This window comes from Centroberyx affinis, unplaced genomic scaffold (assembly GCF_046629955.1).
Source record: "Centroberyx affinis isolate AG114_WGS23_722 - 3 ecotype Tasmania unplaced genomic scaffold, CSIRO-AGI_Caff_v1 ptg002405l_1, whole genome shotgun sequence".
Taxonomy (NCBI): domain Eukaryota; kingdom Metazoa; phylum Chordata; class Actinopteri; order Beryciformes; family Berycidae; genus Centroberyx; species Centroberyx affinis.
In genome coordinates, this window is record NW_027280655.1 from 20,001 (window position 1) to 35,000 (window position 15,000).

Sequence of the window (15,000 nt, forward strand, 5' to 3'; positions counted from 1 at the left end):
GAGGGACCAAACCACTACTTTTACTTTAATACTTTAACTACATTTTGCTGCTAATACTTATGTACTTTTACTTAAGTAGGATTTTTCATGCAGGACTTTTACTTGTAATGGAGTATTTTTACATTGCTGTATTGGTACTTTTACTTTAGTAAATGATCAGAGTACTTCTTCCACCACTGCAGAAACAGACAGCAGTGTGTACAGCAGAGACACTGAACCACTCCTCTGCTCTCTCCTTGTAGCTGTGTGTCTTAAGAGAAAATGAAAATGTTGAAATGTTGTGAATGGAAGTGTGAGCGGAGCTGTGAGCTCCCGCCTGCCTGCTCAGGAACATAATGACTCATCAAGCTGCGAGGAAAAGGAGCCGTTCTCTCTCCAAAATGACAAATCCGCCATTTGAAAAAACCGACACCACCTATTAGGAAATGATTTCTGGCATGAAGTTCAGCTCACAGCATATGGAATACTAATGAAGCTGTTAGCCTTTGCTTACAAAGTGCTCTCTAAGTGCAATAAAGCCTTTCTATCACTTTTAACTTGTGAGCACTTTCTTTAATTTGTTTTTAATCATACATGTTTATTATTTATTTAGTCATTGCATATTTATTCTAGAATTTACGGATTGCTGCTTCATGGAATTTCGTTGTTCTTGTTACCAGGACAATAAATACTATAATAAAGACTAATCTAAAACACATTTAACACATTTAACGATGAATCATCTTGCACATGCTCACAACTGTCTAAAATTACAGTATTGGCATACTAGACATGCCTGGAACTGGAGCAGCTGCTAAACAAAGATTGTTTTTTACTAATTTAAACAGAAACTAAACCCCAAATCTGTGTAAAGCCTGACATCTGAAGATAAAAAGCAGGCTACTGAAATTTGCTATTGGCTGATCTTTGGTACCAGGTGATGATGTCACCTTCTATAGAGTACAACAGGTGGTGACATCATCACCTGGTACCAAAGATCAGCCAATAGAAGACGGTAATTTCAGTAACATGTTTTTTACCATGAGATGTCAGGGTTTATACAGATTTGGGTTTGGAGTTTGTTCTTCTTAAAGACCCGTCTGGATCTCAGGCTGCTATCTGTGTCTTACCAAGACCTGAAAAATTATTCTGTTTTGTCTTAATCAAATTAACCTCTGGCTGAAAAAAACAATACTGGTCTGAATGTGAGACTGTCTCATCGACTCCCAGTCAGAGAAGAAGCAGTCTAGTCTAACAGTGTTTTCAGAGAAGACAGAAGTAGTCCAAAGTGAGAAGTAGAACTTCTCCTGGGTTGTTAAAAAATCTGTGACGATATTATCGGCGGGAATGTTTCTGCACACCTGCTGTTACTCCAAGACGTAACCACTGAAAATACACCGGTAATGGGATTTTATTTAAAATAACAAGGTGAAAAACTTTTTTGGCATGTTTACTAGATAGGTAAAAGTAGAGAAAGACAGAGGGAAGACAGACGCCCAGGATGTCACATGCAGAGGGTTCGTGTCTTTTCCCACTGAGCCACCGGGACGCCCCAAAAAACTGCATTTTGACTTTAATGAAAGAACCTCATCGAGCCCCAGATGGTCATTTTGTGTAAACATCTAACCCGCTGCCCCTTTACAAAACACTGAGTGAAATAATGACTTTCAGATAGCCGTTATTTTTCAACAAGGATACATAGTGTTTCCAAATTAAACCTCTCGCTGTCAGAGCCGCCCACAATACCCCCCCCCCCACACCCCCCACCCCCCCTCCTGCTCCCCGCCGGCCCCCAGGTGAGGCATCTCAGTAGCCGGCGCTCATTACTGCGTGGCTCAGGTCGAGCCATGGATCCACCTCTGACTGTCCTACCAATTACCTCTCCATCGAACGCCCCCGCACACCGCTGGCAGGCCAGACAGAGGCCGGGCCACAGATTGACACGCCGCCCGGCTGCACACAGCCCGTAATCACAGTACTGGAGAAATGAAGCCGAGGTTCCCTTCTCTGCTGTTTGTGTAATGGTGCTGAAAAGAGACGGGCCGCTCCGGGACGGCTCTGCAGGCGGGGGGGGGGGGGGGGGGGGGGGGGATTATCTGAAGGAGCGTTACAGTCGGCGGGCTGTCTGTCTGCTGGCTGACTGACAGGTGAGTTAAAGGAAAACACAGAGTTTATGGTAGATTGTCCTGTTGGTCAATTTAGGCGTGAAGTGATGAGAACATCGACACCAAAACCATCCATGTGTCCCCGGTAGATCGTTTGCTCCAGTGCTCCATGCTAACACTTTAGCATAGTCTATGTTGAGTGATAGTAGCAACATGCTAACACTTTAGCATGCACTATGTTGAGTGATAATAGCAACATGCTAACGCATTAGCATACACTATGTTGAGTGATAGTAGCAACACGCTAACGCTTTAGCATACACTAAGTTGAGTGATAGTAGCAACACGCTAACGCTTTAGCATACACTATGTTGAGTGATAGTAGCAACATGCTAACGCATTAGCATACACTATGTTGAGTGATAGTAGCAACATGCTAACGCATTAGCATACACTATGTTGAGTGATAGTAGCAACATGCTAACGCTTTAGCATACACTAAGTTGAGTGATAGTAGCAACATGCTAACGCTTTAGCATACACTAAGTTGAGTGATAGTAGCTCCGTGCTAACGCTTTAGCATACACTAAGTTGAGTGATAGTAGCTCCATGCTAACACTTTAGCATACACTATGTGGAGTGATACTTAAAACCTTAAAATAAAAGCATCAACCAAAATGACATCAAACAATACATCAACCAAAATAACAATTCAAATAAATGGAGTAAACAAACTTCCAAAACAAAACAAAATAAAAGCACAAACCAAAAAGACAACAACTCCACAAACAAAAAAAACCCTACGAATATTAAAGGGGAACCAAACTACTGCCCCAACCAAAATGAAAACTCAAATAAAAGCAGCAGCTATAATCAAAAGAAAAAAATGTCAACTGAGAGAACAAATCTGCTGTTATTACCAGGTATCTAAAGAAATAAAGGCTCACATACTTTTATATTCAATTTTCAGTTAAACAAAACTATACTTCCATTGGGAGTGTCTTCAGTCTCCAGTGGAGACTTTTTGTCCAGAACAGAGTTCAGAGCAGAAAGTGAGTTTTGAAAGGCAGACATGTCAGCAGCTGGTCAAGCTGAGTCACTGGTGTTGATCAACAACCCGACGCAGATATATTATGGTCTGTTTGTGATATGGAACAGTGAACATCTTTCTTTTTGCACCTTTAATGTATCTGAGTCTCACAGCCTGCATGTTGTGTTAGCCTGATCACATTTCACAGTTCAGCTGAACGATGTGGCGGGCGGTCGACCAATCAGGCAGCGGCCTGTCAGTCAAACCAGCCACCGGGGAGCACCTGTGTGCGAGAGGCAGGCAGGGAGCAGCATGCAGATGAAACAAACGCCCCCTCCTATCCTCTCATCCTGCACTGCCTGCCGCACCGCAGGAGGGTGGAAACATGAATTATTCACTCACTCACACACACACACACACACACACACACACACACACACACACGAGTGCACGCATGTGTTGACGCACACACATGCACTGTGTCGTGCACGCGCTCATGCCTCACAAATATGTGCACACACAAAAAGGTGTACACATACACTCCACACACACACATATATGTGAATACAAATACACACACTAAAGGATATCAAAGGCAGACATTGGGTGGGAAGTGTGTGTGTGTGTGTGTGTGTGTGTGTGTTGTGATGAATACACAGGTAGACACTGTGTGAGCATACTGTCATGTGCGGTGTGCTAGCATGCTTCACTAGATCAGGTCACAAGGTTATGTTGGTGTTGAATAGATAGTGTTTGGGAGAGAGAGAGAGAGAGAGAGAGAGAGAGAGAGATGAGCATAAAACATGATTATCACTACAAAAGATGGGTTATTATTTATAGACTAACCACATTATAAACAACACAAAAGCAAAATAAAGCAAAATAAAAGACAAAAGACCAAAGCTTCATGGAGTGACTGGTAAACAATTTCAACAGCGTGAGCAAACAGCATGAACACATTAGAGGACACCAGCAGTACCACTACTATAACTAATTCACCTACAATGAATACAATTAATGCTCTGGCCTGTGACAATACACCTGTCCTCTGTGTTGAAGAGTTCACAAGAAAAAAAAGCATAATAAAATCACCAGATCATTTAAAACAATCCTTTCTTATTTCTGCAAATAACAAAAGTTGTGTTCCATTCCAGTAGAGGGCTGTAATGCACTTATACATGAAGCATGTGTGTGGATGTATGGGTTAATGTATGCTGTGAAGAAGATATTTTGTTGAAAAAAAAAAAAAAAGTATTGTCCTTTTTTTATTATGGATTCCTGCTCAAATATATTCTTTATTTTCACTTTGGTACTTTATATTATGCAAAAAACTTTGTTCATGAATACGACATTTATTTTGAAAATTGGTGACCGGACGTTTATTTTTTATTCTGGCTGGCTTGACACTGGGAATGATTTTTTTTTTTTAATAAAGTAAAAATTGTATGTTGGTTTACAATAACTTCAACTAAACTTAATTTACACTTTAATTTGAAAGTATTGACCTGAATCAATATAAATTGGATAAGAAGGCATTTATTTCGAAAGCCATAACAGGAAGTGACATTGTTTATTCTGGCTAGCTTGACGTTGGTACTGAGAGCTTAGCTAATACTGGCATCTGAAGTTAGATATTGCTGATTTTGGCGCAACAAATGCCACAGTCATGCCGTTAACCGAGTTCCTATAGATATCCTACGTGTTTAAATGTTCATTTACCACAGATTTAGAAAATGATTGTTTTCGCACGGATGATTTTGCTAATAGTTAACGTTAGCTAGGTAAATTAGCTCTCGGTTGCTTGACAACGGAGGAGGGATCCAAACAAACCTGGCTGACAGCTAGCAGGCTAGCCGACGCTAGCTGGTTGCTTACATAGCCGAGATTGATTTTGTAGTTTTATCTTAACAGTTAGGTAGAAGACTTTCCGCTAGCATAGTGTAGCTACAGTTTAAGCATAATGGCAGATGATAATAGACGAGGAGAGGACGACGACCGAGGCCCCGGAGGAGCTCATCAGATGTTCATAGTTATGGAGGATCTGCTGGAAAAGTTAAAGGTTCTGGACTATGAGGAAGAAGTTCTGGCGAAACACAACATGAAGACTCTGTCCAGGTGGGAAATAACTTCACACATACACATGGGAAACGTTGTTGAATCTCACGGGGCATGAAAAGGAGATTTTAGTCTCAAACTGGGCTGCAGGTTCCTCCAGGTATTAGTTTAGTTTCGAAAAAGCAGTGAAATCAGCCTTTACTCTGTGTTCACAAATACATAAAAAGTTTCACAAATCTGGAAAAGGGTCTTAAATTATCTTTAGGGACTCATTTACAATTTAGCCCAGGTTGGACCAGTCTAAGTAAAGTATTTTGTGATCTAAACCTTGTCTTTTGTGGTGTGTATAGAGAAAAAACAGTGAAATCAACCTTTACTCTGTTTTCACAAATAGATAAAAAGTTTCACAAATCTGGAAAAGGGTCTTAAACAATCTTTAGGCTCTCACTGACAATTTAGCCCAGGTTGGACCAGTCTAAATACAGTAGTTTTTGATCTAGACCATATCTTTTATTGTGTGTATAGAGAAAAAACTGTGAAATCAGCCTTTAATCTGTTTTCACAAATAGATAAAAAGTTTCACAAAGCAAATCTTTAGGCTCTCATTGACAATTTAGCCCAGGTTGGACCAGTCTAACTACAGTAGTTTTTTTTATCTAGACGTAGTCTTGTGAAATCCTCTGTTTGAATTTGAATGTCAAACGAATATCAAATATCATGCTATCTTTACCGCGGTTAATTTAACTGGTATTTCATTCATTAGAAGGTATCACTTGGATATCATGTGATAACTAATATTCTGCAGAGGTGGAAAGATTGCCAGAATATCCTAATAAAGTAGAAGCACTTTTACTTTGCTGAGATTCCACTTGAGTAGGAGTAAAATTACTGGTGAAAACTCCACTTAGGGAAAAGAAAAGCTTGATCATTTAGTAACATTACTGAGTTGCTTAAAAAAAGGAATATTACATGTGGTTTTTCACATAAGATGATTCAAAAGGGATGGGAGGACAGAGAGTTTGAACTAGGGTCTTTTAGTAAAAAAAAATAAGCTTTTCAAAATAAAGTGCATGAACGAAGTAAAGCATGATCAGCATCAGTTTAGGGATGTGTTTGTTTGGTTTCTATACAGACTCTCCCTCTTTATTTCACCAAACAGCTGACTGTTGGTGAAGAACAGGTCAAGGTCGTGGATTTGAATCAAACAGTCACTGACTCTGTCCTTTCTTGTAAAAATTGTAGTTTCTGATGTGATTTTGATGGAGAGTCTACAAAAAGTGTTCTCTGTCACAGATGTGATTTATAAGGTAGTGAAGAACAATGTTAAGTTAAAACCTCGGTCTCCATGGTCGCATAGGATGTTTCCTGGAGTTAGTCTGAAACTACCTGGAAAAGAGGATGAAGTTTTAAAAATACAATAACTTTAAATTTAACCACTCAAACAAAATCACATTTTAACATCTTCATTACACATCTTTGAACATATGCTTATAGATATAGAGGAAAATTTGAATTCCCATATCAGATAGATAGATAGATAGATAGATAGATAGATAGATAGATAGATTTATTAATCCCAGAGGGAATTTAGGTAGCCAGTAGCTTAAATACAGCACACAATTAAATACACACAATAAAAATGTAACTACACACAATAAAAATTGACCTGTATAAAGTAACTGCACTGTACATAAACATAAGATACTAAAAACGTTAAACTACAAGGTCCTGTACATATGGAGAGTGCTCATGCTGTAGATAAATAAATAATTTCACAATGCAAAAAATGATTGTGCAATGACAGTAAATAAAGTGACTTAAAGTACATAGTAAGCAGGGCTAAAAACACCAGTGAAATAAAACCCTCTTTATTTCACTTTTAAAGTTCCCTTTAAGTTTAACTGGTGCAACAGGCTGCTGGTTTTTAGCCAGCGGTTAAGTTCATTTCAACTAACTGATAATGATCAAGCCGCTCTCCTCCTCATGATCTCCCCCCCCCCCCCCCCCGTCTCCTCTCTCCCCTCCAGACATTACTTTGTCTCCAGTCCGCACATGGCCTCCAACCCCGGCGAGCAGTTCTTCATGTTCACCATCATCGCGGCGTGGCTGATCAACGCGGCGGGGCGGCCGTTCACGCAGCCTCAGGAGTACGACGAGCCCAACGCCACCGTGTCCAACATCCTGGCCGAGCTCCGGGCTTTTGTGAGTGAGGCTCAGCAGAGACACTTCTCTCTCTGGCGGTTTATAGTTTATAGTTCTACGTTGGTGATTCTGTGCTTAGACCAACCAAACACTAACGGAACTGTATCCAATTCCGGCCACTCCATCACTTATTCACCGGAAATATACTAATTTCCGGTGTTTACTGGCATTTTTATACGGAGTTCCCAACCGAAAGCTAAGCGACGTATATTCATATCTACACTAAGTTACGAACTTAGTTACAAACAAGAAGCAGGAAGCCTTAAATCCCACTTTGGGCGACAGTTACTTCATGTAGAGAATCGGTATTGGCTGATAAATGGAAAAATAAGAGCTTTGAGTACATAGCCTGCACTTCTTACAAGTATCTGTAACATTGTGAAGGTTAGGGCTGGGCAATATACCGATATTATATATCGATATCGTGATATGAGACTAGATATCGTCTTAGATTTTGCATATCGTAATATCGTGATATGGCATAAGTGTCTTTTCCTGGTTTTAAAGGCTGCGTTACAGTAAAGTGATGTCATTTCCTGAACTTACGAGACTGTTCTAAAACAGGGAAGGAAACCCTGTCTTTGCATTTTATTTTGATCACAGTCTTGTTTTAATAAAAGTGCTTTGTGACATCTCACATGTGGCTTTGACTTACAACTGAACATTTAGCCCACTTCGTAGAAAATACCAAGATATATATCGTGTATCGCCATTCAGCCTAAAAATACCGAGATATGATTTTTGGTCCATATCGCCCAGCCCTAGTGAAGGTACAGGAAGGGTTAATAAAGGGTTAATATTGAGTATATGAATACACCGACACGGACGAAAGTAAGTTTGAATTGGATACGAATTTTGAATCTCAAAAATAGGTGCGCTATCATCCATTTGCAGGGACTGGAAGAAAATCAATTACATGTTAAGTTAAAAGCGATATTAAACTTTAAAAAAGACAGATGGAGGATTGTTAATTTATGAGAAACTTAAGTGAAAACAGCACAGGATGAAATATATTGGTATATGATTGTGATTTTTTTGGTCATATGCTGTCTGGAATTGGACACCCTGATGTTAGATGTCAGTGTGGAGCTTTCTTCACACAGAAGCAGTAACAGAAGAAGTCGTAGTGAAACTCTTGTTGTGGATGTTTCAGTTCTTCTGGTGTCTTTATAACCGGGAGATGATCTGTGGTCCAGAGGAACATCTGAACCTCCTCAGCTCGTCTCTCTTCTTCTGCTCCATGTTGTCTTCTCTGTCACTTCACCATCGCTCTGCGCACGGTCGCGTTTTTGCACGTAAAGATCTACGGTGAAACTACAGAGACTCTGACCCAGAAATATAAATTAACCCTAACTCCACTCTGTTAAGACCTGCTGTGTCTCAGTCTCAGCAACAAAACAAAAGAACACTGCTCCAGTAAATAGGACGAACCTTAGATAGGACTTGGCAGCAGGAGATATTTCTAGTCCGCTCAGCTCATAGAACCCTCTGGCTCAGCTATGAGCCAGAAAGCTAACGTTATGCTAACGTTATGCTAACGTTATGCTAGCAACATTCAAAGTCCATAACAAACAGTAAATATAATTTGACAGTATGTTTACCAACAAGACTAGCTAGCTATCCAGCCATGTCACTGTCCCCAAATCAATATCAAGATTTTCACAAACATACAAATTGTAAACGGAGGCTTTGACTGCGTCCCTGTTGCTATGGTTACTCATTTTAGATACAGGCTGATGCTACGTAGCCAGCACATTAATTTAGAACGGTGAACAGACAGTTTCACTGGAACTACTTAGTAGGTGTCCATTATCAGGAATTAATGGACACCCTGCAGCCAATCAGAATCGAGTATTCACCCAGACTATGGTATAAAGTGTCTTAAGTCATATTATCGAAACTCAAGGTTGTGTTAGGTCTTGAATAAAAGTTAAATAAAGAATTTTAAGTCTTGAATTCAGTTTTAGAGATGGGGTCGCAGCTTCCTCGCTGTGATGTTTTTCCAGTCAGAAATCAGTTCGGTCACACAGACCTTAATTCTGGCAGGTTTACAGTTTTCATTTTCACTTGCAAAATTGGTCTTATATGTCATTCTGAGTGGCATTAATAGGGTCTTTAAAAGTCTCTAATTTAAATTGGTGAAGCTTGCAGACAGTCTGTAACTTAACGGATCACACAGATAAATCGACAGAAGAACAACAGAAGAAGAGCCTTTTTAATATAGTCACTGTGTTGTAACTCATGATGTCTGCAAGTCCCTGAAAAAAGTCTTAAATGTTTGAACTTACATTATCTAAACTCAAGGTCTAAAAACGTCTTGATTATAGTTGAATAAAGCATCTGAAGTCTTGTATTCAGCTTTAGAGATCATGAAAATTTTGCGGTTTCCTCGCTGCTCTGACCTTTATCCTGGCAGGATTACAGTTGTTTTCATTTTTGCACTTATATTTAATTCTAACTGACATTTAAAAAAAAAAAGATCTTTAAAAAGTCTCAAATTAAACTTGATGAAACTTGCAGACACTCTGTAACTTGATAGATGAATAAAATATGTAAGAATGAATAAAATATGTAAGATTGATTATAATCCTGACCTCAGACTCAGGGTCGGTGCTTTCGCTTGCTCGTTATTTGTTATTAGTCTCGGTTAAGTAGTGAGCAGACTGAGCCGGAGTCAGATCTGTGAGTGCAGCAGACATCTTTAATCTCAGTGTGTCTCCAGGGTGTGAAGGTGGACTTCCCTCCCTCCAAGCTGAAGTCTGGATCCGGCGAACACGTCTGCTTTGTGCTGGACCGCCTGTCTGAGGAGGCTCTGAAGAAGAGAGGCTTCTCCTTCAGGAGGTGCTGAACACTTTCCCCTCTCACTTTTGACATTTGACACTTTTTTTTTTTATCCCCCACAATATTTCAACACCATGAAATACAGCCTTTTACATTCATATAATATAAAATACAACATAAAATTGCTGCATTAACACAAAAAAAACCAAAACAAAAAAACAACAACAAGAGTGCTCATCCTGTTTTAACAAATGGCAATCTAAACAAAATGGAGTATATTAATTGCAATAGATACAAAAATATAACAAGTATTTAGAAGAAGAAAAAAAAATTCTACAAGCTCAGAAACTGCATTGTCCACAAAAATGTGTCAATTAAAATTAAAAATTAGATCATCTGTTAAATCTAAGTCCTTAACATAATTAATGAAGGGCATCCATATATTCCCAAATATACGCTGTTTAGCTTTTAATATGTAATTTATCCTTTCTAATGGAAGGCTTGATAACATCCGTCTTATCCATTGATTAGTGCTTGGTCTGTGAACCGTTTTCCATAACAGTGCAATACATTTTTTTGCGTGACGTTTGACACTTTTAACAAAAATATATGTTAGTTTTGTCTTTTCTATTTACTGGGATGTTCGATCCAATCTCTCTCCCCTGTTGTCTTCACTGATCCAGCTTTTTGTCTCTGACCCTGTCCCGGTCTAACCTGAAGGCCTGGCTGGTGTTGATAGACCTGGTTTTGATGTCTTGACTTCCTGTCCTTTTCCTTCGCTCAGGCCAAACTACCCGACAGAAACCACAGAAGAAGAGTCTGTGATGGAAGACGACGCAGAACTGACACTCAGTAAAGTGGAGGAAGAGATGATCGTAGGTTGAGTTCATTCAGCTTCCTCTTCCTCAGCAGCCCTCGCCCTACACATGTTACCATCTATTTGAGTGTGTATAGTGTGTATACTGTAGTGCATGGAGCTTTGTCTCCTGATATTTGTTAACACAATAACTGTATACTTGCTATAAAATAAGTTAAGTACTTCAATAAATGTGATACTTACTTACAGAATTAGATTTTCCCTGTTTTATTCAAACAGGATTTGCCTGTTTTTTTTTATTTTTAACCCTGTTTTTAATCTGTTTCTGGCTTTTCTATTATTGTTTTATTGTATTTAAAGTGCTAACTAACTCTAACTCTCTTTTGAAAAGTGCTGTACAAATAAAGTTCATTAATATGTATTTTTATAAATATGTATTTTTCTCTAAACTCAGGAGGAGCCGGACGATGAGGAGGAGAATGTGATCGACCTGGAGGCCCTGAAGTCCCGGACCACTCACACTGTGAGTTCATTTATATGTTCAGTCACATGACACATTGAACCGTTTTTCAACACTTTAATTTCACATTTAGCCGGCAGCATCTTGTTAGCTCAGATGAGTGACGGCTCCCTGTTTGGGACAATCTGAACCGAGGTTTGGAGCCAGTCACCTTTCAATCAGTTCAGAAAATCGCTTCAAAATGCTGTCTTATAATTTTGAATTCTGTTGCTCTACATGATGAATTACAAACTCAGTCCATTGTATTAGTGAGTCAGCAAGTTTTACATTGATACAAAGTACCTGATTCTAGTATTCATAATGGGTAGGGTGGCATATTTTCATGAAAAATTAATTAATTCTGATGTCCAATCTATCAAGAAATTATAAAAGTTATTATTATGTGGAATGCGGTGTCAGTTACATTTTGAACTGAAAGCAAACTGACCCCGGTCCTGATCTGAAAATTACCCAAAAAGCAGCTTAGTACAAAGATGAAGTTCATGTTCAGATGTGTTTAGGGAGCCGGGCCCGGGCCATAGAAGACAAAACCAGATCCTCACTGACTGTGTTGTTGGTTCTGTCCCGGGCCGCTGACAGGATGCGGATCAGTCCTCCAAACCCGACGTGATTCTGGAGTCGACGGTGGACGCTGCAGAGTGGAACCTGGAGGTGGAGCGAGTCCTGCCGCAGCTCAAAGTCACCATCCGGACTGACAACAAGGTACCGGCCCGCCTGAGCAGGTCCCAGGCTGCCCTGTGGGGTGGTTTTGTGGTAGATGTTGGGGGTGGGGGATTTTGGTTCCAGGATCAGTTCCAGCAGGTGGTGCAGTTTAAATGAAGCTTAATGAATATGAAGGAAACTGTTGGAGCTGCTCCCCAAAGTTTCTGTACTTGGTGGAGTTGAGTCGACACCCCCAACTCTGGAACAACATGTTGTCCTGCTGTCTGGGGGTCAAACCCCCCCACAGCCACCCCAAACATGTAATTCCAAAATGCATCTTAAACATCCTCCAGTAGGTGAGTATAGGTCTGCATGGGAGTTTTTTCACTGCAAATACTTTGATTGATCAGCAGTATTGTCTCTCCCATGGGGGTTTATTGATCATGTCTTAAGCTGAAACGACAAAGCTGACCTCATATCAGTGTTTCTGTTTCCGATTATGTCTGAGTTGTTATTCTATAAACCAAACAACAAGTTTTGAACAACAAGCGGAAATGTTATTGTGGCATTAATTTAATAAAAAAGGAGAAGGAAAAAGTCTCGGGCCAGCGGCCTACATTCACATTAGATACCAAGGGAGCCGAGTCGATGGGAGAAGTCGATTTCAATTCAAAGTTTGTGAGGAGGCGTGAGGTGGGGCCGGGACGTTAGAGGAGAGGGAGGCCCGAAAACTCAATATCCTCTGAGGAGGATCCTGGAAGTCAGATCTATAAGCGGTCCATAAAGCAACGAGCACCAGATTAGAGTCTCTGTGCAGTTTTTCTACTTTAACTTGAAGTACCAGAGCAGCTTGAAGGGCAGTACTGCTTCTGCTTCTGCTTCTGCTTCTGCTTCTGCTTCTGCTTCTGCTTCTGTCTGTTGGTTTGGTTCTAAAGCAGGATGTAAAGACAAAATGTTTTTCGGGTACATTATCATTATAAAAACATAGTACTAACTAGTAGTAGTAACTACTACTACAACTAGTACTATTACTACTACTGCTTCTGTTACTACTACTATTACTACTACTACTACTACTACCACTAGTTCTGCTGCTACTACTACTACTACTACTACTACTACAACTACTCCTGCTACTACTGCTAAGAAGAGTGATGTTTTTTATTCATTTTCAATGATTGTTATATGCTTACACTGTGTATTTATGTGTATTGTTGTTTGTCATTGATTTTGCTGCAAACCATATTGCCCTCTGGAATTATAATAAAGACTGAACTGAAGAAGAAGAAGAAGAGGAATACTAATATTAAACTTTATTTTTATAGCACTTTTCAAAACAAGTAAGAAAGTGTTGAATGAATGGGCAATAAAACAGGAAAACAAATACAGCAGTAGTGAGGGAAATACAATCAAATAAATTACATATTAATCCTCATAAGATATAATTATAAATAAGTGAATATATAAGCATGGAAACAAGTAAATGTATGTATAAAGTAAATTACTCAAGTTCAGTATAAAACATGCAAGTCAAGTTATGAAAAGGCTTTATTGTATAAATGGGTTTAAGGGAGATTCAGGTGTTTCAGATCCACTCCTACAGGCTATTCAAGGGCAATATGACAAAATGAGACTGTTGCTTTAATTTCCCATGTTCTCCATCAGTGTTGCTGCTGTTGTTGTTGTTGTTGTTGTTGTTGTTGTTGTTGTTGTTGTTGTTGTTGTTATTGTTGTTGTTGAATGAGCTCAGAGGAACCTGGTCTGGCTGTGTGTCTGCAGGACTGGAGGATCCATGTCGACCAGATGCATCAACACAGAGACGGGATCAAGTCCTCGCTGAAGGAGACCAAGGTGTGTTCACTGCCCCGGGACACAGGAGGAGAGAGGAGCGTTTCAGCAGACTGGACTCTGGCTCCACCTGCTGGACTGAACCAGTGGTTTCCTCTCTGGCTCTCATCACTTTACTGTAGAACCCACAGTGAAAAAGATCTCTAAATCAGCATGATTTCTTCGTCGCTTTGCAATAACTGAACCCCATTAAATAATAATAATAATAATAATCTTTATTTGTATAGCGCTTTTCAAAACAAAGTTACAAAGTGCTTTACAAAACATGATAAAAGAGTACAACATACTCAGGAGTCCAACATTGTCATAGATAAGATACAAATAAATAAAACATGAAGCATAGACACCAAATAAAACAGTTTATAATAAAAGCAATAAAATAAAACTGATAAAAATGAATTAAAACCGACAGAAATACTATAAATACTATGACAAAGCCTTTCTGTAAAAGTGGGTTTTAAGTAAAGACTAACTAAACAGCAGAGTTTTGGCTGAATAGCCTCTACCCTGGAAATTCAGTGACAAAAAACCTCCTTAGCACAAGTCTCAAGTCAAGTCTCAAGTCTAAATGTAGAACAGCAAGTCAAGTCAGAACAAATCAAGAGTCCAGTATCAATTTAATATCTTAAAGAAAACTAAATATCTAGGACTTTTCAATGCAATATGGTTTTAATAGGATAAAAACTTGGTAAGAGCATCATGAGTTTGATTTCTATAATCAGTTTCAACTTCAATAAATTCAATCATTCCATACAAATTCAGAAAACAGAATTTAAATTCAGTCGTCCGCTGGAACAAATCTCATCACTTTCAATCTAAGTCATTTACACAAACACAAGATCTCAAGTCAAGACTTTAGAAACCTTTTCAAGTCATCAGAGTACAAGTCAGAGTCAAGTCCCAAGTCACCAGAACCCAAGTCAAGTCCAGTCTCAAGTCTTCTCTTCATGCATCAGGTGAAGTTACGTTGTGTTATGTGGTCTTGTTGACTGTGTGTCTCTGCAGAGCCACCTGGACAAGC

The 15,000-nt window shown here is 39.4% G+C and overlaps 1 protein-coding gene across 1 annotated transcript in view; it reads left to right on the forward strand.

Annotated features, from left to right (window-relative positions):
• Positions 1-4,746: 4,746 nt before the first annotated feature.
• The window catches only part of ift57 (intraflagellar transport 57 homolog (Chlamydomonas)), a 14,525-nt gene continuing 4,271 nt past the window's right edge, over positions 4,747-15,000 (forward strand). Inside the window, exons 1-8 of the mRNA XM_071533684.1 lie at positions 4,747-5,229; positions 7,197-7,371; positions 10,094-10,212; positions 10,937-11,027; positions 11,424-11,492; positions 12,069-12,191; positions 13,911-13,982; positions 14,985-15,000. The exon at positions 14,985-15,000 is cut by the window's right edge and continues 116 nt beyond it. Coding sequence (XP_071389785.1) covers positions 5,075-5,229; positions 7,197-7,371; positions 10,094-10,212; positions 10,937-11,027; positions 11,424-11,492; positions 12,069-12,191; positions 13,911-13,982; positions 14,985-15,000 — 820 coding nt within the window. The 5' untranslated portion in view covers positions 4,747-5,074. The remainder of the gene's footprint in view (positions 5,230-7,196; positions 7,372-10,093; positions 10,213-10,936; positions 11,028-11,423; positions 11,493-12,068; positions 12,192-13,910; positions 13,983-14,984) is intronic.